This window comes from Mercenaria mercenaria, chromosome 1 (assembly GCF_021730395.1).
Source record: "Mercenaria mercenaria strain notata chromosome 1, MADL_Memer_1, whole genome shotgun sequence".
Lineage (NCBI taxonomy): Eukaryota > Metazoa > Mollusca > Bivalvia > Venerida > Veneridae > Mercenaria > Mercenaria mercenaria.
In genome coordinates this window covers 48,680,250-48,704,040 of record NC_069361.1, presented here as the reverse complement: position 1 = coordinate 48,704,040, position 23,791 = coordinate 48,680,250, and the positions used below count along the sequence as shown (strand labels likewise).

Genomic DNA, 23,791 nt, shown 5'->3' with positions numbered 1-23,791 from the left:
GAACACAGATAACTTGCTACTGAATAACTGCCAGGGCACACTGTCAGATGATTCGCAAGTGAATAAATCTAACAGGACCACATCTGATTCGTAGGTAAATAATTGCTACAGGAACACATATTATTAGTAAGTGAAGGAACACGGCTGACTCGTTAGTGAAAAATACCAAAGGGACACATTTGTTTCTAAGTTAATCACTGCCTTAGTAACACAGATGATTCGTAAGTTACTAATTGGCGGCGGGACGCATGTATATATTTGCCAGAGGGTCGCAGATTATTCGTTAGTGAACTATTGCCTCAGACACATTATTGATTCGTAAGTGAATGATGCCACAGGAACACAGATAATTCGTTAGTGAATAACTGGTTCAGGGACACAGGTGACTCATAAGTGAAAAATTACCAAAGGGACACAGTTTTTTTTCTAAGTTAATAATTGCCACAATAACAGAGATGATTCGCAAGTTAATACTTGCCACTGGGCCATAGATTTGTTAGTGAATAATTGCCACAGGGATACAGGTGATTTGTAAGTGAATGATTACCACACGGACACAGGTGATTCATAAATAAATGATTACCACATGGATACAGGTGATTCATAAATGAATGATTACCACACGGACACAGGTCAATCATAACTGAACGAGTACCACACGGATACAGGTCATTCATAAATGAATGATTACCGCACGGACACAGGTCATTCATTACTGAACGAATACCACACGGATACAGGTGATTCATAAATGAAGAATTACCACATGGACACAGGTGATTCATAAATGAATGACTACCACACGGACACAGGTGATTCATAACTGAATGATTACCACACGGACACAGGTGATTCATAAATGAAGAATTACCATACGGACACAGGTGATTCATAAATGAATGATTACCACACGGACACAGGTGATTCATAAATGAACGTTACCACACGGACACAGGTGATCCATAAATGAATGATTACCACACGGATACAGCTGATTCATAAACGAAGAATTACCACACGGACACAGGTAGTTTTAAGCGAATAATTCAAGACAAAATATAACACCAATTGAAACATTAATCGCAAAACTTCGTGTCATTGGCAATGTAATAAGAAAACCATAAAATCTGACAATTAACAAACAACAATTCTATGAAACTTGATTTATTGCACACAAATTGTTATTATTAGAATACCAAAAACGTATATATTATTGAACAATTATGTCAGACAGTTATAATCATCCATCAATTAATGAAGGGCAACGTTGATATAACCTTTAAGAAATGCTACATATATATACACAATGCGATACTATTTGGCAATGAAAGGCATCTAGTAAATGCTACTGCGTATGAAAAGTTCTTAATTGTAACACCATATCTAAACTGATTTTTTCATGTAGGCTAAAGGCTGTAGTTTTTTTATGTATCATATAAGACTATGAACGCTGACAAAAACGTTATATTGTTTTATAATGTCTTTACCTGTTCAGCAAAATAATGAAATAGTCTGTCACTAAGTATATACTTTTATACATATTAAAATGAGAAAACAGAATATTTATCAATAGTCTTTCTCCACTATAAATTTACATAAAGAACGGTGTTCCGTTAAAAGTCACACGCGTGACATCTGTGTCTGTCTCTCATCCCTGGAACCTGACCTGGGTGAGCCTCAGGTCGCCGTCAATGCGGAGTGTGTCAACGCGGTTAAGTGGTTGAATCCTGTGGTTGAACTCAAGTAAATGCTGGTTGTTCACAGCTACCTGTAATCGAAAACACAGTTAATGATAAAATATTGGTTTTAAATATATGTAAAATTAAAGTGTTATTTATTTTTTTTTTGATAGTTGCAATTATTTGTATATTAAAAGAATTACTTTATATCTCCCTTTTTAAACTCAATAAACAAAGTCAAATATTATTCTAAGAAACTGTGGACAAAAATAAAAGCCTATTTTTCATTATCCTGCATTAATTTGCGCCATCTCTCAAGGTATGTAACAATGTCGACATTTCAATCTGAGGGTATATTTTTGAAACAGATCATTTGTCATAAAACGATCATGAAAAATCAACGATTCACAAAAATATACAAGTGATTTTGTTATAAAAATATATTAAACACCAAAAGCAAAAACAACAGTACCAACAATGATAATGACATCAACTCAGCAAGGAAAACAACAACCATATCAAGTTAACAACCATTTGTTATTAAAAAGAAATTAAGGAGGTAGGTTACCTTGTTACAAGGGTAAATTCAAGTTAGTTTAACCGCAACATGTTTTTGTATTTCGTGTAATATGATGTTTTAACTGCTACAATCTCAATTTCGTTTGTCTCTGTCCCTTCAAGTTCAATTTTTATCTAGGTTTGAAGAACATGACCCTCTAAAGATATTTCATATTAAAAAAAAGAAGGAAAATACGGATATTTAACACTTTTCAGCGTATTTTAGTTTCATTGATATTCGTAGAAGTCTGCATAAATATTAATTTTCCTAGTATGCACGTTAGCTTTCTAATATAAGCTTTAAATGCATATGTCGCGGGGCTCGTGTTTCCATGGTAACGCATTTTCTCTCATTTTTAAACAACTATGTATAAAAATAGGGGTTTTCGACCGCCTAAGTGGCATTCTGTTAATGACTAACATGGAATATTTGGGAAATATTAGAAGCAACATACCATGCACTTTACATGGTACCCTAGTTTTCTTAAAGTTTACAGTAACCATGGCAACATAGATGTTTAAAATAGCTTATATCTTACTTTTTGTCGTAATTTCTTATAAAAAAATATTGAATAAGATTATCTTTCTAGTTACTGTAGCTTTAAAACATATTATTTCTAACGTAAGTTATATTTTCTTGTTATTTGCATTTATTCAAACAAATTTTACAGCTTAGAATACATACGGCAGTACCCCTCGCCTGGCATTTTTTCATGGAAAAATCGTTCAGCATGCTGATATTATTCTTATGGATATTGTTGAAATGAAAATAAAAAGCCGAAGTTGTGTTTCTTAAATAGACCAGTGTCAACGCTTTTGAATTTTACATTTAGATACATAGGTCACGGGCTTCGTTTCCATGGTAACATCAATTAAATTTAAGGAATCACATTTTTCTACTGAAAATTGAACAGTTTTAGATCTTATTTTTAGTATATAAGTAACAAATTATCAATGGAACCTGAAAAATAGGTAATACAAATCAAACTGCTAGATTTTTTATTTGAAAATGGCCGTTACAAGTAACCTTTCATCCAACTATATTCCAAATAACATTGGTTACCATCATCCATTTTCTTACAATCCGCATAACGTTTCAATATAACTACATAAAAGAAGCAAAATATTGATGATTATTCAGAGCAAAAGATTCATAACAAATATTTCAGCAAATGTTTGTTATTTGAAGATAGTTAAAATAAAGAAAATGTACAGAAATACTACTTTCAAGATAAAAGCTATTAATTTTGCGCGGTAACTGACACGTAACGTCATGACGTCAATGACGTCATTTTAAGGCAACATTGTTTTGAAGCGTTTCTGCGGCGATTGATTCATTATTTCTGCATTATTAAACCATAAAGTAACAGATCGGAGGCAGGTTCATGATTTGTTTTCAGGAGAATGAATATACAAACACATTTAATTTGTCGTAAACGTCGTCGTAAATCGTCACGTTAGCTTCCGGTTGGACATGCGCACATACAAATATGAAGGTAACCTACCTCCTTAAGTGAGTTAGAATTAGAACATGTGAATCTATGTTCAAAATATAATGAACTATATGCATTTTAGTAAGTTATGAGTAGAACTATAATAGTTAACGTTAGGGACTGGTATGAAGATTAGTTGAATAATGTTCAAGCAACTTTGATAAATTTCAAATTTCTAAAATACGATATTCTGAAAACAAAACTATTTGGTTATATGAAACTAATCGCTGCGGTTTTATTTAATTTCTTTAGAAGTTAGCGACATTTTTTTCTAGTTTATCTGTGCACTTAATCTTCTGTAAATATCGTTTAAGCAAATCCTTAATTCTGAATGTTAAGTTGCTGGACCCGTAATGACATTCGACGATATCCGTGCGATCACGTGTCACTCCGTGTGTAATTTCGGTATTCTTCGGACACAGCAGAAGATTGGACGCTGTGGTCCAGTGGTAACACTGTCTGACTGCAAAACCAGGGGTCGTGAGTTCGAGTTCCACCTCATCCAACTAAAATTCCAACATTGGATAAGAGTACCATGTACGAGTGCTTTACACCTGGCACGCTCCAATTTCACGAAAAAAACTTAAGTAATTACTATTTAAAATCGTGCTATAGCTTATGTTATTGTTATATACTGTTGATTTTTTCTATAACAATGTATTTTATAGCTAAAGTGCTAAAGTATATTATGGTCAGTAGTATTTGTCTGCAAAACTTATTAAGTATGATATAACAAACTTAAGTATTTGCTTAAGTATATTTCTTATTTCTATACTTCGTTTTCTGTACAATTCAAAATTGTTGTGTTTTGATATATGAAATAGTCATACAAGGTTCTGATACAGATGAAAAAGTCAACACTGAAGAAACATAAAGGAAAAAACAAGTATTTGAAACAGAAGACTTAGCAAAGCAATTATTTGTTGTTGTTTTTTTGTGAAATTGGGACAAGGGAAGCTTTTGGGATGTATCTTCGAATATCCTCCGACTAACATTGCTAACAGTCTTCTGGGGGAGTCGCCAATATGAGTTACCGACAGCGACTATAAATGAGCCATGAAAAAACCAACATAGCATCCGCGCAGTCTGGTCAGGATCCATGCTGTTCGCTTTGAAAGCCTATTGCAATTAGAGAAACTGTTAGCGAACTGCATGGATCCTGACCAGACTGCGCGGATGTGCAGGCTGGTCTGGATCCATGCTAGTCGCAAAGCCACTATGTTGGTTTTCTCATGATGCGGCTCAAATATGAACAAAATTACATACGGAGAATACGGAAACGAACGGAGATTGCCGAGTGTCATTACGGGTAAATTTCCGGAAATTGACTACCTTATAGCAATGCGGCTCAACCAAAATTATCATTTCAAAGTTTGCACTCGGCGTGAAAGGAAAATACGGGCAGTGTCTCTCCTCCTGGCCCCAGTTGCCCTGCTTGTGGTTCCTAACAACGATATTGCGGTCATTGCCATACATAAATCTAGCATCGAAACACATCCCGATATGCTGGGGCTCGTGGTGGCTACCATGCTGCATGTAAACGGTGAACCTGTAAATATAGCTCATGCTTTCATTCATGAACGTTCGTGGCTTGGGTTCCCATTCCTGGGTTGCTGTGCAAACCTTCATGCAGCCATATAATATACTAAAGCATTATGGTCGCCCATAGTTTTAATGCTTGTTTTGCATGTAAGACCAAATGATCTTTCACTCTTGAACACCGCACGTGAAAATAATGTATCACCCTCGACGAAAGATATTTTGATCTTACACTGAAATAAACTTTTCAAATCTATGTAAAATGTTAAAATGGCGATGCTTAAAGTCAAACGTGCACAAAGGTGCTGAAACTAAAACGTGCTAAGCTCAAAGGTGCTGAAACTAAAACGTGCTAAGCTAAAAGGTGCTGAAACTAAACAAGAGGGCCATGAAGGCCCTGTATCGCTCACCTGACCTATTGAACTAAAGATCATCAAGATTAACATTCTGACCAAGTTTCATTAAGATATGGTCATAAATGTTGCCTCTAAAGTGTTAACTAGCTTTTCCTTTGATTTGACCCCGTGACCTAGTTTTTGACCAAACATGACCCAGATTCAAACTTGACCTAAAGATCATAAAGTTTAACATTCTGACTTAGTTTCATGAAGATAAGTCATAAATGTGGCCTCTAGAGTGTTAACAAGCTTTTCCTTTGATTTGACCCCGTGACCTAGTTTTTGACCCAACATGACCCAGATTCGAACTTGACCTAAAGATCATCAAGTTTAACATTCTGAATAAGTTTCATGAAGATACAGTCATAAATGTGGCCTCTAGAGTGTTAACAAGCTTTTCCTTTGATTTGACCTAGTGACCTAGTTTTTGACCTCAGCTGACCCAGATTTTAACTTGACCTAAAGATCATCAAGATTAACATTCTGACCAAGTTTCATTAAGATACAGTCATAAATGTGGCCTCTACAGTGTTAACTAACTTTTTCTTTTGATTTGACCGGGTGACCCAGATTCGAACTGGACCTTAAGAACATCAATATTAACATTCTGACCAAGTTTCATGAAAATATATCATAAATGCGGCCTCTACAGTGTTAACAAGCTTTTCCTTTGATTTGACCTAGTTTTTGACTCCAGATGACCCAATACCAAACTCGTTCAAGACTTTATTGAGGGTAACATTCTGATTAAGTTTCATAAAGATTGGACCAAAATTGTGACCTCTAGAATGTTAACAAGCTTTTCCTTTGATTTGACCCGGTGACCTAGTTTTTGACCCCAGATGACCCAATATCAAACTTATCCAAGATTTTATCGAGGGTAACATTCTGACCAAGTTTCATTAAGATTGGGCCAAAATTGTGACCTCTAGAGTGTTAACAAGCTTTTCCTTTGATTTGAACTGGTGACCTAGTTTTTGACTCCAGATGACCCAATATCAAACTTATCCAAGATTTTATCGAGGGTAACATTCTGACTAAGTTTCATTAAGACTGCGCCAAAAATGTGACCTCTAGAGTGTTATCAGTCAAATTGTTGACCACGGACGACGGACGGACGACGGACCTTCGTGCTCAGGTGAGCTAAAAATAAACTAATTAGTATAAATATCAAAACGTGCAACAGAAATGCTATAACAAATCTGATAGCAGACCAGATGTCCATCGAAACCACCACAAGTAAGATTTAAAGATTAAACAAAAATATTATCAAGATAAAATAGGATGTATTAGTATGGTAACAGTGAAAAAAAGGAAGAGATTACAATTACATTACAATGCATTAACAACTGAATGGGGAAACTTGCACCATAATAATTACTTTCTTTAATTTTTTCACACAAAATTTTAAATATAAATAGTACAAAAAATAGTACACAGACTGGACATAAATAGAGGCGTACATTTTACTTTTAATGTTCGGTCCCTTGATAGATAATAAAGAAATCAAGCACAATACCGAATTATTGTAAGATAATGTTTTTAAAAAGTAACGTGAAATCTTTTATGACTGTTAAATCCTGCATATTTCGAAATTGTTTGGTAAGAGGTCCGAAAAAAGTGACAGTGACAAACAGTCATATTCTGTTCATTATATGAGCCGTGCCATGAGAAAACCAACATTGTGGGTTTGCGACCAGCATGGATCCAGACCAGCGTGCGCATCCGCGCAGTCTGGTCAGGATCCATGCTGTTCGCTTTTAAAGCCTATTGGAATTAGAGAAACTGTTAGCGAACAGCATGGATCCTGACCAGACTGCGCGGATGCGCAGGCTGGTCTGGATCCATACTGGTCGCAAACCCACAATGTTGGTTTTCTAATGGCGCGGCTCATATATTCAAAAATCTAGATAAGCTGTTATTGTAAGCGGGTTGATTTCTGCGGAAGTTTTTACTTCTTAACTGTTAACTGTCAGTAGTTCATAACAAAAATCTTACTGTATGATATTGGTGAATATCCAAATCTACAGACCTGACAAAGGTGACATTCACCTCGGCCTCAGTGAATATCACATGTGTCAGGTCCATGAATTTGGACATGGGCGTTCCCTACATCATCATACAATACATGTTTAAGATACATGTATGGACATAACTGTTCTCCTATACGGGATATAGTAAGTCAAGTAAATAAGAAGCTGTATAAAATCTGTTTAGTTTCCAAAACATGTGTTAGTTGGTATATCTCAGTATCTAAAAACAAGCAAAATATATGTTAGTACATTATTCTAGTTTATCTGACTACACAACACGAAAATTCCATGCAAATGGCACTCGTGTTCTTCTACCTTAAAACAGTGCGGCTCAGCCAGAATGATCACTTCAAAATACATGTTTTGCTGAAAGGGGAAGTAACCACCGGGTAGAAACCTTTCTTCTGGTCCCCAACCGTTCGTCTGTTTTGTGTTTCGAACAATAACGTTTCTGTCATTTCCGAATGAGAAACGGACATCAAAGTGAAAAGCGACGATTTCATGTCCACACTGCAGATTAATTGTAACCCTTGAAAAATTAAATAAACTAAATAATTTGTGTATTCCTCAAGTCATGCCACAATCTACAGTAACATGATTTTAATATTCCTGCATACCACTGACATAAATTAATAAATAAACATGTACAACAAAATATAGAAGAAGGTACTTAAATCCCGTTTACGGTATGAGTGTAATGGCGAAAGACATGGTGTATGATTCTTAATCAGCCATGGTTTATGTATCATTTATCTTGAGATATTCATTGAAATATCATTTATCTTGAGATATTCATTGAAATATCATTTATCTTGAGATATTCATTGAAATATCATATGAAAGTAATCAAAATAGAACTTTGGTATACGGAAGGAGTTGAGGGATGAGTTCTGTGACAGCTATTCTTCAGATATTCATTGAAATATCGTATGAAAATAGTCTAGATAGACCTAAAGTATATAACTGAGCCATGGTATATGTGACATCTATCTTAAATTTTGTGATATTCATTTAAATACAGTATGAAAGTTGTCAAGATAGACCTATGGTATAAAAAACGTATTGTTCGTTGATTTGTATGAAATCCGTCCTTGATATCGTTACTGAATTACCGTATGAAGATAAATTAGATCTAGGGTATATAAGACGTATTATCAATGATTTCTGTCAGATTTGTACTTGAAGTTTACATTGAAATATCATCAGAAGTCCTACGGCGAAGAAGGCGTACTGAACCATTTAATTTTAACCTTTGCCTTTGGTCTTTTAATCAAAGCGCCATTTCAAAGTAATTAAGATAGACGTATGCTTTACAAGACGTGAACCATGTTTTATGTGACATTTATCTCTTGAAAATTTCACTGATATACTAGTACCACATTTTATGTGACCTTTGTTCAAGTGGTTCAACTTAAGTACATTGTAAGTAGACCTATGATAAACGAGAAAGAATCCTCATCATTAGGGGGTTTAAGCATGTTAAGGGTCACTGTCAATGTGTTACAAAGTGATTAAACTGATTAGACTTTATCTACATGTATATAAACTGAAACTGAGGTAGATAAGCTATATAGAATAATTTATTTTTCAACAAACCAGTCCAAAGTTCAGTCCCCACCCCCACCCCCGCAAAATATTTTTTTTAAAAATCACATGAAAAATTCAGCACATACTAATTTTACTTCATATTTTTGCAACTAAAAGTGCCTTAACTACTTGCGTTCGGGTGATTTAAATGATCTTGTTTGAGTATATTTCAAATAAGAATTTAAAGATCGTAAATTATATAAAAACAAGCGCAGTCGGAGGACAGCAACGCTCCACTATTCAACACCCTTGTCAATGGAAAAATGCAAGTCGAAAAAGGGGCATGATTTTGTAAAACAGCAAAACAAGTTATTCAACCTGTGCAGCGTATGTCAGCTTTTTTTCGGCGAACGCCGTCTAAATTCGTTTTCGTTACCTATGCCACGTGACTTCAGTTTGCAAATCAAACTGCTTGATAACGCATTAGAGATGATTTATCAAAATGGAAGATTTATGCAACACTCTGCCTGATTGGACGAGAGTGTCAATTTCTTTCACTCTGTTGATTGTGCTACGCTGAGTGAAATGTAGACAAAGCGTTTATCCTAAACGACGCTGTTCACAGTTTTAAAGCTAACTTTGGCTCAGTATATTTAGCAAGAATATTGATATATCTCAAAATGATAAGTAAGTTTAATAAATATGATAAAAACCTGTTCAAAAACAAACATATCAAATTAAAGAAAGAGCTGAATACGGTCTGCGTATCACATGAATAAGGGTGTGATAAGAGTCTTTTATGTAGAGAAGAGCTTTTAAAAGATTTTCCGTGTAACAATTGTCGTCTGTATATGAAAAGGTTTCTTGCTTTTGTGACTTATTCAGATTGCATATTAAAATGAGTACTTGTTTGCTTTGATATATTTGTTATAAGTTGTTTAACTGATTTATTATATATGAATATTTTTCTTTAGTATGGTATGCAAATATTGAACTCAGTTGAAATCTGTTTCATTATATATATGCTATATAATGACTGAATCTCAAACACTTTATCCATGTGATATGACTACGGTCAAACTTTGCTTATGAAATAGAAATGTTGAAATAATTACAACTGTATATTTTACTTGTCCTTCACTATTTTTATAGGTGTGACGTCATTGTCCAAAGATTCATGAATAGCGGATATGCATTTGTTAAAGCTGGATCAGTTGGCCTATTTTCGAAATAAATAAAAATAATAAATAAAAAAATCCTTTAATTGTTTTTTTTCAACTTTCTTCAGCTGGGACATTTGACCCCTTTTAGGGGCTGCTAGAGCTAAAACTAGATATGTCTTTATACAGCGTCTCATGAACAGCTTGGTGGATCTTTGTCATACTTGGTCTGGGGCATCATTATAAGGTCCTCTTCCAAATTTATTTATATAGGAACTTGGGCCCTGTTAGGGACCACTATAGCTAAAAGTAGATATGCCTTTCTTCGCATTAACCACTAAAATGTAATGGATTTTTATCAAACTCGATGTGTAACAATATCGTAAGGTCACCTGCTATTTTGTTACAAATGGGGATAGGGACCAATTTAGCTAAAAATATAAACACGTTTAATGACCTCTTCTCATGAACCGCTTCATGAATCTTCATCAAACTACTGCTGTAATTATTCGTCTAAGGATAAACGAAACAAAATTGCAACCCTACGAAACCTTTGCGAAAGATTAAAAGAGAACCATTTAAATTGTTAAAGTGCGGTGTTTAGTTTTGCAATTTGAAAAATGTTAGATGAAAGATGAATGTTAGATGAAAAATTCATAAACTTCTTTCCTTATTACAATTCGCCGACCATCATTTTTAAAGATATTTCTTGTTTACCAGTATATAAGTGTGTGAAGTTTCAATCCATTCCCGTAAATCCAATAGCTCTACCTATTTTACGAATAGTCTAGCTAATTACGCGTAGTCTACTCAGCATATATTAATTTTCTTTACTTTTTTGCAACTGAAAGTACACTACCTGCTTGCGTTCGGGTGTGGAATTCCGCTGATGAAAATCATCTTGTTTGGGTATAATCCGCCCAAGCCTTGCACAAAAGGTACTGGCTGCAAAATATACAAAATTCACGTACAGTATACCTATAATGTCTTAATCAATTCATGATTCTAATATTCATAAGACCTTTATTATGGCATTATCAGATATTTAGATTTCTGTATTGATCGATCACTGGCAATATCAAGAAACACTAAATAGCTGCTACAGTATATATGTATGGAACACCTACGGCATATTAATTCGCAATATATGGATATAGTCCAGTTTTGAGAATCGGCAAACTAAGACGGCTTTTAACAGTACAGCTTGAATTAAGACCAACAAAGAGAAGGGCAGAAAGTGGTGGTCTATTTTGTTGTTGACAATCGACCAAAAATTAACTAAAATTAACCAGCTTACCGGGTTGTATATCGGGGCTCCACCAGAGGACGGATAACTGGCCGCTCCAGCGGGTGGATAACCTCCTCCTGGGTACTGAAAATAGATTCATAGTCATAACTGAGGGTTTGCAGCTAACTATATTCTTATATGAAATATTGAAGTAAGCAACGGCTTACACAAGTCATATTTCTCTATGCCACTTGATACCTACACACCACAGTTACTATTCTCTGACGATTCATTCAATCATTTAAACTGTTTTATTATTAAAATTTAAGAAATTTGAGATTAGGATATTTAGAGGGAATGGGGTTGGGAGTTGCTTTCTTCAATACTTCACGTACGGGCTGCTTGTGTGGCTGATGCGGTTTGTTGAATTCATTAAACATTGCCCCGGCAAACTGACCAATTGCCGCACCTATTCCGCCGCCATGACGTCCATGCCTTCCCTGAAACGGCAGATTCATTCTGTATCATTCAACAGACAATATGCAGTTATTTTTTGTTTGTATGTTTCGGCAACAGTATTCCGAGGAAACGCAAAGACAACTAAAGAAGTGTTAGTAAGGCCGGTAGGCCGGGGCAATATTTCGAAATGTCGCCTTTATACCGTAATACTCGAGCAATTTCTGAAACCACATCCGAATATCATATGGAAAATGAATGGAGGGAACTTCCTATACCATAAGAATCCACATCCTCAAAATATACAACAAAACAGTAAAGCAAAAAGTAAGACATATAAACAATAATAAATGTTATGTAATGTTCATTCAAGATGGAGTACAAGAAACCTGTGAGCCAGAGTCTTTCAGATCCTTTACGACATTATGAAGTACAGTAAAAGCTCTTTAGAGCGAACACCGCCATCAAAAAAAATAACGTGCTGGCTGTGAAGAGGTTGTTATTTTGGCGGATTAATTTTTTTTAAAAAAAATGCTTTAATGGGAAAGAAAGAATCTGTCTTTGTAAAAAGGTGTTCGCTCTCTTGGAGGAATTGTTATGAGTGAATAAAATAAGTAGTTGTGTCAATAAATAGATCAGATATGCAGAAATGGTGACTTCAGTAAGCAACCACGTGCTGTAGCGAGATAAACAAGAAAGTCATAGGCTTCATTTATAAAGATTCTATCTTAGAACAACTTACTCCTCCATGACTCTCAAAGCGAATGGAGTTACAGCGGATCCCTTGCTCCACAGTTATATGGGTCACACGATGTTTCTGGATACGGTGGTTGTAGTCGCAGAAATGACGTCCGTTAACAGACACCTTAATAATAAACAAACAAAAAAATATATAAACACAATCTTGCATACTGCCTTCATAATTGCTATATGTTTTGTACAGAGAACATATAATATGTTTCCTTAATTCTACAGTATAGCTTTTGTTTTCATCCAAATATATATAAGTAACAAAACTCATGTGAGACGTAGCAAGGGAGTAGACTTTTCACAGTAAGTAGTGCAATTATTAAAGTCATGCTCATGACAACTAAAGACTGGAATCAGCTGTTTTTGTAAAGTCAACAGTACGATTAATAAAATCTGTGAAAAGATCCTTTGGAAGCATAGAACGCAGTCAAGCAAATTAACAGCAGACTCGGTTTGATTGAGTCTGTTCGTGAGAGGTAATGAAATGTGCAACATTCCTCACTCAACAATAATAACAATCTGTGTTCTGTACTGCAGCCTCATTTTTCAAATATGATTCAGTATTAGCGCACGTGTTGAGCATAATTCGGCGAATTTCAAATAGATACTTAGCAGTTTTTCATTTATTTGGTTAGAGTAACAAGAAACATCCTTTAATTTACATGGACTGGCGGCGTATATCGGAGCTAAATGCTTTCAGAGCTGGCTCTCGCATAAAACGTGAAAAATATGGCTTACCGAATAATGATGGGGCTTGACGTGGATTGTGACGTCACAATGGTGCCCTTTGTGAAACGGAAATCCTCCGTGTCGTTCCTCGGCTCCCCACGACCCACCTTGGAGGCTGTTCCTAACCACCTGGAACACAAACAAAAGGTTACGTCATTTCTTTGCAACGTAAATTACTCATATAACATAAGTTACGTTGCAGTATACATACAATGTTGTTTTTGTTCCATTAAATGCTGCTGTTAACGGTATTTAAACAAATTAGTCTATTTCACACCACCTACCCTTACTTATATTTGAGCGGATACAACTTGTTCACTTGAATCAAAATTTGAGGATAACTGACCGTAGGCGTTTTATTTTACCAGAAAAACCCTGTTCGGTCTGCGATAACTGGAGTAATTATACTATTGCCCATCCTATCTGTAGTAATGTGCTTATTTCCAGCCCTACCAGACCGGCCAACCAGATGATTCAAGAAATGGATGCTACTAGCTTGAATTGCCCCAAACAGAAATCAAGGGGACCATGATGGTCCTGAATCGCTCACCTCTTCCCAGATGACCCAGTTTTGAGTATGACGTCGTTTTTTCTATTTATTTGACATAGTGACCTGGTGTTTGAGCTCATGTGACCCAGTTTTGAACTTGACCAGGATATTATTAAGATAAAAATTCTGACCAATGAAGATCCATTGAAAAATATGGTCTCTAGAGAGGTCACAAGGTTTTTCTATTATTTGACCTACTGACCTAGTTTTCGAAGGTACGTGACCCTGTTTTGAACTTTACCTAGATATCATCAAGGTGAACATTCTCACTAATTTTCATGATGATCTCATGAAAAATATGGCCTCTAGAGAGGTCACAAGGATTTTCTATTTTTAGACCTACTGGCCTAGTTTTTGACTGCACGTGACCCAGTTTCGAACTTGACCTAGATATCATCAAGGTGAACATTCAGATCAATTTTCATGAAGGTTCATTGAAAAAAATGGCCTCTAGAGAGGTCAAAAGATTTTTCTCTAATTTTAGACCTACTGACCTAGTTTTTGACCGCAGTTGACCCAGTTTCAAACTTGACCTAGATATTTTCAAGATGAACATTCAGACCAACTTTCATAAGATCCATTGAAAAGTATGGCCTCTAGAGAGGTCACAAGGTTTTTTTATTATTTGACCTACTGACCCATTTTTTTTATTGCACGTGACCCAGTTTCGAACTCGACCTAGATATCATCAAGGTGAACATTCTGACCAATTTTCATGAAGATCCCTTCAAGTGTATGGCCTCTAGAGAGGTCACACGGTTTTTCTATTTCAAGACCTACTGACCTAGTTTTTGATCGCAGTTGACCCAGTTTCAAACTTGACCTATATATCATCAAGATAAATATTCAGACCAATTTTCATACAGATCCCATGAAAAATATGGCCTCTAGAGAGGTCACAACGTTTCTTCATTATTTGACCTACTGACCTACTTTTTAAAGGCACGTTACCCAGTTTCGGACTTGACCTAGATATCATCAAGATGAACATTCTGACCAATTTTCATGAAGATCTCATGAAATATACGGCCTCTAGAGAGGTCACAAGGTTTTTCTATTTTTAGACCTACTGGCCTAGTTTTTGAACGCACGTGACCCAGTTTCAAACTTGTCCTAGATATTATCAAGATGAACATTCAGACCAACTTTCATACAGATCCCATGAAAAATATGGCCTCTAGAGAGGTCACAAGGTTTTTCTATTATTTGCCCTACTGACCTAGTTTTTGAAGGTACGTGACCCAGTTTCAGACTTGACCTTGATATCATCAATGTGAACATTCTGACCAATTTTCATGAAGATCTCATGAAATATATGGCGTCTAGAGAGGTCACAAGGTTTTTCTATTTTTAGACCTACTGACCTAGTTTTTGACCGCACGTGACCCAGTTTCGAACTTGACCTAGATATCATCAAGATGAACATTCAGACCAATTTCATACAGATCCCATGAAAAATATGGCCTTTAGAGAGGTCACAAGGCTTTTCTATTAATTGACCTACTGACCTAGTTTTTAAAGGCACGTGACCCAGTTTCGAACTTGACCTAGATATCATCAAGGTAAACGTTCTGACCAATTTTCATGAAGATCTTGTGAAATTTATGGCCTCTAGAGAGGTCACAAGGTTTTTCTATTTTTAGACCTACTGATCTAGTTTTTTGACGGCACGTGACCCAGTTTCGAACTTGACCTAGATATCATCAAGATGAACATTCTGACTAATTTTCATGAAGATCTCATGAAATATATGGCCTCTAGAGAGGTCACAATATTTTTCTATTTTTAGACCTACTGACCTAGTTTTTGAAGGCACATGACCCAGTTTCAATCTTGACCTAGATATCGTCAAGGTGAACATTCTGACCAACTTTCATAAAGATCCCATGAAAAATGTGACCTCTAGAGTGGTCACAAGCGAAAGTTTACGGACGGACGTACGCACGCACGGACGGACGACGGACGCCGCGCGATCACAAAAGCTCACCTTGTCACTTTGTGACAGGTGAGCTAAAATGGCATATAACTGAAAAATCAATTTGAGCCGCACCATGAGAAAACCGGATGCGCAGGCTGGTCTGGATCCATGCTGGTCGCAAACGCACTATGTTGGTTTTCACATGGCGCGGCTCATTTCCGGTTTCACTTGACAGTTCAGTAAAATGTGTTCAGTCATTGTTTTCATTTATCAATTTACAATGTAATTGCAATGTCATGTAATTAGTGTCTGATCACGGACAAGACGAACACGGACAAGACGAATTCGCTGTGTACTTACTTGGTTGTCGGTGAATCTTGGATTGAAGACGAAGGCACATTCACTTCTTGGATCTATACTGCCACCTGCTTGAAGGGATATCAGAAACCTGAAAAATGATAAAAGAATTAAGTAAAAATTTCTTTTGAAAAGGATGGGTGTAGTTATTGCTGCATGTCGAATTATTAGGACAAACATTAGCACGAGTCTATTAAGGGCTTAAACGATATCGAAAGGATAATGCTTTCGTGACCTTTGACTTCAAAGAACGACCCTGACCTCAAACCGACATAACTGAAAGTATTGCATTTTTGCACGTCGTTTTATTAGGACTAACATAAATGTTTCCTTCAGAGAAAAAAGGATACAAAGCGGGAACGAAATATTACCTATTAGACCTCTTATCTCACCAAATTACTATGACCACAAACCGACATGACTGAATATTACGTTTTGCAAACTATGGCAAACATTTGTGAAAATCCTTCAAAGGGGTAAAAGATGAAGAGTCCTTGGAAAGAAACGGGCAACTCTGCCGTATATATATCTTTGATGAATGTATTAACATAATAATTTGAACAGTTAAAAAATGTGCAAGTTTATTTAACGAAATGAGTATGAAATGAGTACATTTTGTATTTGTTTGTCATTAACGTGTTACATCCTGTTCGTATGAAAAAAAATCACTGAAATCCCATTGAAAACGGAGAGGCATCCGCATTCTTTCAAAATAATTCAATTTATACATGACAAAGATAAACCGACAATTAAGACTGCACTAATGAGTCAGATTCATTACCATAATTAGACCAAAAAAAACAAACAAAAACAAAACAATATGAAGTTAACAAGTGAAAGAAACGTTGATCTCCCATTTAAAACAAACATTTTTTTTTGTATTTCATATCTTTATAATGATTGGTCTTTTAACTAAACTCTACCAATTTTATCCGCGTATAGCAGTGAAAAATATATTTTGATATTCTTAACAATGAATTTAAGCCATATTTCACTGTTATTTTTCAAAATACACAAAAATATGATAAATAGTACCCATTATGGTGTTGTTCCGGTGTTCCGGACACATGGATCTGCAAGCCATCGTATATTCCTCCCGGTATGGGGCCTACATACGGAATACCCTGAAACGGAAAAAAATGAATGTTACGGAAGGATGCACAGTTATTATCCTCTTGATTACCATTATGTGCATTGTCATGGTAAAAAGGACCGACTAGAAGAACAACATTATGTTAGAGAAACGATGTAGCAGTTTAAAGTTAGCTTCCTTATTATAGCAAGTCTATAAATAGTTTGCATATTTCTGTTAAAACTTTTTTTAAATACACTGTGTGAAATGTTAAAAAAAGTCTATCATATAAAGTATCATGGCAGATTTTAAGAGAACAAAATATTTTTTTTTATTTGTACCCGTTAAGAAATGTTTCAAACTTGAAACCCGGTAGTACATAATCTGTCGAAGCATCTGCCCACATAGGGCTTTATTTTCTTCCTTTTTTCGTTTTGATAGAGTGCCAGAAGTAATCTAATGAGTTGGCGTTGAAGCCCAATTTACATTTATTTAAAAGTCTTCTCAAAACCCGTGACAATCTTGCGGTCTATACGAAAACGAAAGTATGGAAAAAGATTTAAGTATAGCCAGGCCAATAATTATGAAAAATAAGTTTCATGGTTGGAACAATTAATCTGACCTTTGATACGGGAGCCAAAAAAACTATACCCCTTGTTTGTGGACCAAATAATATTCTTCTAACAAAGTTGTCTATTGATTTATGGCAGGAGCAATTTTATAGTGCTGGAGTCGTTTAAGCCTTTGAGGTTAATTGCTTTATTGTCAATACAAATAGACATTTATAATTAAAGTACTTTTTTGCGGACATGTTTATAAATAATAATTCTTCCGTTATTATTATTTTTTTTTTTGGTCGAATGTTCTGAAAATAAAAGAGAACACATGGTACTTGGTCCGCGGTTTTCTAAGGGGTTAAATGTTGCGACACTTCAAAACGTGGCGAAAACATTTCAACGATGCTATCTTGTATCATCAGGTATGTTATCCGTCAGCTAAACATGATCGTGCATGTCCTGAATTTTGAATGTAGATTTCACAACCGTTTTCAAACTCGTACAAATCTATTGATATCCAGCTGTTGAACTATAATGTTACAATCAGCAAGGCTTTTATATATATATATATAAGACTTTATGCTCTAGCTAGCTTTTAAGCTGGTGAAGTATTATTTACTATAGAAAGTTTCTGCCTCGAGATAATAACATAATCTGAGAAAATTTTTTTTTTTATCTTTTGCATGGCCTAAATATTGATTACACTTATCTTTTGGTATCCCTTTGTCATTTTGTAAACATCTTAAAGATAAAATTTACGATAATAACAGTTATTTCCTGCGTGGGCGAATGAAATTAATTTTTGGTTTCTAAGGTTCCCGTTTTATTCAACTATGTACATCGCCGGAGCTATTAGTTATTATGCGTGCATACAAAAAAACAATCACATATTTTACACAGACATTTCTTTGAGAATATAATAATAAATAAGCAACAACCATACATATATTTATTATTTATACGCTGGCGTATGAATTCGCTACGACGATAAAGAATTTTTATATAACCGAATACAAGGCTACTGGCCCGACCCAAACATTTATATATTGTAAGACGTTTATCAATTAAACCTCAAAAAGTGATATCAGGTTAACATTCATTTCTTAAGATGACCCGAGGAAGAAAAAGGATAGGTGTATGATAGCCACTGTATGGTGGCTGATTTCTGTCAGTTTCGTCTTGACATTCAGTCGCCCAAACCACAACGGTTTTTTGGCAGTTTTCGTCGTAAGTTTGTCTCGCCTCGCCGCGCCCCCACCCCCCACCTATATAAGTGTCGTTTGCTGTTATGTCGTGCTGCATTGCTCGTTCCGTGGTTTTGGCGGAAGCTATACGGAACAAGTAAAAAAAAAACTAGCAAAATGTTGTACAGCTTGACGAAACTAACAGAAATTTAACAGCCACCACACACAGCAGGCCCGATGTTTGAAATATCCCGACTTGTTACATTTACGCAAGTTTTCGTGTTCATAATTGCCAATTTGGTACTCTATTTAATAATTATAAGGAAGAAAATGTTTACAAGCAATATGTCGAACTTGAACCTACACACTTTCGAAATTATGGGTAAATTGATACAGGAATTTGTTTCGACTCGGTAATCCCCAGTCATATGACACAAAAAAAAACCTGACTTTTTTACCGCAATTACCATGCCCATGAATTTTGAATATGAAACCGACTTTATTCAAAATGTTTGCCTGTTTAATGATGAGAGTCAGTTTCTAACCTCAAACAATATAATTTGGGGAAATATTTTCCTGTGGTTTTCAGATAAGTTTATGCTTTCCAACAACGACTTCCTTGTGACTTGTAATGCTCCGATAGCATATTGAGGTGCAACACTTTTTAAAATGAATATTAAAGGAAGCTTTTAAACATAAATCACCTCTGTCATGTAAAAATATAACAATAAACCTGTAAATATTTAAGGTTATATTTCAAAATAAGGTTTATATTTCATGAGCAGCTAGCCCAATTCTTTACATTTAACATTAATTCTAGACTACGTAATTTAACGCCCACATAGTTTACAGACTTCACGAGCGTTTTTCATTAAAACAAAATAGTCCAAAGTTTAACATAAATCTATAAAGTTACAATAGAAAGACGTCTGGATATCAAAATCAAGTAAAGGAGTTACTACATGTCTTTTTGCTATTTTTTTTTATCTCAGCTGTGTGTGTATGCAACATACAGTCAAACCTGTCTACGAAGACACCATCTTCGGTACAGACAAAAAGTGATCTTTATTCACAGGTTAAAACACACTGTAACACATAAGTTCCATAAGTAAACAAAACCAGTGGTCTCTGGAGCCAGATGGCCACTGTTCAGAGGTGGTCTGTGGGACCAGGTATTCTCTGGAGCCAGAAGTCTCTGGAACCAGGTGGTAACTGTTCAGAGGAGGTCTTTAGAACAGGTTTTACTGTACTCTAAATAAATAATCAACACGAATACTGTATGTAGGACCAAGGGTATGAAGTAAAATTTTAAGCATAAAGAGACCGTGGCAACTTTGTGCTTTCCTACTGTTTCTATGCATCTCTTAAAGGGTCAGTTTCTAAAGTAACGCTCTTTGTCCAGAATAATTATGGGAAATTAAAGGGCAAGGAAAGCCTGATAATAAGTTAATTCTATAAGAAAGCCATCCTCAACTCCTTTTATAAAAGATAAGGCAGTTTGAAATTTAAGAAAATGGCTGATCATGGAGGCAGACATTTTAGAGTGTTTATGACGCCATTTACACACTGCCGAATTATTTATTTAGCAAATAACATTTTAAATATATTAATTTCTTATCTTTCTTGAGTGTAATATGTAAAACATTGTAATTTCTTTCAGTACAGCTGGAAAAACTAGAGAAATTATTTTACAGAAATAAGTAAATACAGTTCAAATATGCATCTAGAAATTTAATAAAGCCGCCATTTTGTTTTTTGTTACCAGGGAAACAAAATGGCCGTCATTTTGATCAAATATTTAAATGTTCATAACTTTCTCATTTATAATCCGATTTTGAAAATTCTTTCACTTCTTTCAATGATTTAAAATGTCCTAGCAAATGGAATTACATAAGAACAACGTTGCATTTCCCTTTAAAAATTTATGATGATAAACACTAAATCGCGTGGCATATGAGTCTGACTGAAAAAGTAGGATAAACACAAAAACGTGTGACAGGCAACTGGCTGAAAAAGTAAGATAAACACTAAAACGTGCGGCATATGATTTACTAAACACTAAAACGCGCGGCATGTAATTGACTGAAAAATGTAAGATAAACATTAAAACGTGCGGCATGTTATTGACGGGAAAAGTAAGGTAAACACTAAAACGCGTGGCATGTGATCGACTGAAAAAGTAGGATAAACACTAAAAACGTGTGGTATGTGAATGACTGAAAAAGTAGGATAAACACTAAATTAAAACGTGTGGTATGTGACTGGTTGAAAAAGTAAGATAAACACTAAAACGTGTAGTATGTGACTGGTTGAAAAAGTAAGATAAACGCTAAAACATGTGGCAAGTGATTATAATCACTAAAACGTGTGGTATGTGACTGGTTGAAAAAGTAGGATAAACACTAAAACGTGTGGCATATGATTGACTAAACACTAAACCGTGTGGCATGTGATTGACTGAAAAAAATGGATACACACTAAAACGTGTGGCAAGTGATTATAATCACTAAAACGTGCGGTATATGATTGACTAAATACTACAACGTGTTGCATTTGATTGACTGGAAAAATAGAATAAACACTAAAACGTGTGGAATGTGATTTGTTGAAAAAAAGTAGGATAAACATCTTTATACCGCGAAGATTTTTTATTTGCATGGCGACTTTCTAGTTTTAAGAATATCTCCCCCAAAGTATCATTTCAAGAACAAGCGAACAACAGGCTAAAACCATTGACCTCCCGGAAGTCATCTGAAATTTTACAACACAAGCGTAGTCTTGAACCTCATTATCTGACAGGCAGGAAGTGTGAAGTTGTAATATATCACTGTAGGTTTCAGATAACAATAATTTTTTCACATGTCTAGATGGAAATACACATTATTTTTTGTCCGTTTAATATCAGATACGGGTTTATCTGCAATCTTTCATTAGTAATTCAGCTATGTTCCGGGGTTCAGTGAGGTTAGTTTTAAAGGGCTGGATTCCGAATAAGTACTAAATTGTTCTCCGCCAGTTTATACAACTTCCTCGTATAAACTGTTAGTGGGATGAATGAATTCGGACTCAATATAAAGGTTAACATTCGCCTATAACTCGAGAATCGAACTTATACTCTCCCTACTTAAATCGAACTTGTACTCTCCCTACTTGACAACGATTACCTCTCTCGGTTGTATCTTTACTGTATAAAGGTCCGTCTAAATATGTTTAACCCTTATCATGCTAGAAACGACTGATTATACATTTGCGACCTGGGTAGATCATGATCTGGATGTGCAGTCTGATCAGGGTGTGCAGTCTGATCATGATCTGCACTGTTCGCCATTCAATCAGTATCGTTTTGGTATGTACCCCTTTTAACAGTGAATGGTACTATCTAATTTAAAAGATGGACAAGTAGGGTAAGGGTTAATAACTGCATTCAAAAGATACTGATAATGTAAATACATGTATACAATATGGACTTTAAGTAGAGTTAAAAATGCCTTGGTCAAAGGAGAAAATTGAAACTGTGAGTACATGATAATGTACATGTATATATCAACCTGACCTTCAAAAATAGTGTGGGTAGAAGAGGAGGGACGGCGGGTGGTGGTGGTGGGGGGGGGGGGGGGGTAGTCGAACTAATCCGACGTATACAGTTTGTTTTATATTGTGACGGTCAAACTGTGGCTGCAAAAAGTCAGAAATTAAAAAGCAGCCACTCAGCGACAGTAAGCTTGCCAATAGGGGGTGGGGTGTGTGTGTGTGGGGGGGGGGGGGGGGGGTAGAAAAAGTGTTACTAAATTCAACAATTGGTAAATAAATAATTTGCAAGGGTATCCTAGAACCTTTCGTCGTTTCTAAGTACGCAAACTTTGCGTCTAGTTTCTATTGTACCAGGCATGCACATAGGCCCTATTTGTGTTTATTTCAAAAAGAAAAATAGAAAAACAAAACGACCGCAAATACTATTCCACGATATTTTGAAGGATACAACATGTAATGCACGTACATTAGCGTAAACAGATGTAAGCCTGTTTACATAAATCCACAGTTTTTAGACACAATAGTATAATAGAACAATACTAATACAGTAAACAATCTTATAAATTATGTGCATAGCCAAACAGAAGGGTGTTTAAAATATGTTTAACATAACGTGTGTAGATAAATCCAGTTTCTAGTAGATATGCCTATTATATATACAGTAAGATATCTTGATATATAATTCATATAGATCCAATTAAATGACAAGCATATATATTTAGGGAAAGAAAATAGATATGCTGACTAAGTGTGTCAAGCATGCACCTGCGTACAAAACACGTTTATAAATCGTTACAAATAGAAAATAATTAGATAAAATATCTTACCGGATTGTGTATGGTGTTAGCCATGATTTCGTTTTCTGAAAATGCAAATTAAGGTTGATTTAAGTATGGCTACTAACCAACACGTGATGTCCCGGGTCATGTGATTAACTATCATTTATCTTCCGCGTTATCATCCGCTCCCCGATCTCTCTACTTTAAACTTGTTCAATTTGTTATATCGTTATACCAACAAATAATTACAGTCATGAAACATCATGCCTCTAAAATTAGGTTAAGTTTTTTGT

General features: G+C 35.4%; 1 protein-coding gene across 4 annotated transcripts; it reads right to left on the bottom strand.

Moving 5' to 3' along the window:
* Positions 1-1,148: 1,148 nt before the first annotated feature.
* Positions 1,149-23,701, bottom strand: LOC123539057 (galectin-9-like). Of its 4 annotated transcripts, none has more exons than XM_045323540.2 (10): positions 23,547-23,701; positions 17,411-17,499; positions 16,379-16,466; positions 13,560-13,679; positions 12,814-12,936; positions 12,011-12,115; positions 11,685-11,759; positions 11,247-11,332; positions 8,016-8,229; positions 1,149-1,768 (listed from the first exon to the last, which is right to left on the bottom strand). In XM_045323540.2, exons 1-10 carry the CDS (start codon positions 23,568-23,570, stop codon positions 1,649-1,651), a joined length of 1,044 nt encoding a protein of 347 aa, XP_045179475.2. In that variant the 5' UTR covers positions 23,571-23,701; the 3' UTR covers positions 1,149-1,648. The 4 variants fall into 4 exon arrangements, with proteins under 4 accessions (XP_045179475.2, XP_045179468.2, XP_045179490.2 ...); XM_045323533.2 differs by lacking the exon at positions 8,016-8,229 and adding an exon at positions 5,063-5,279 and having other exon boundaries at positions 23,547-23,700; XM_045323548.2 differs by lacking the exon at positions 1,149-1,768 and adding an exon at positions 5,106-5,279.
* Between the last annotated feature and the right edge of the window lie 90 nt (positions 23,702-23,791).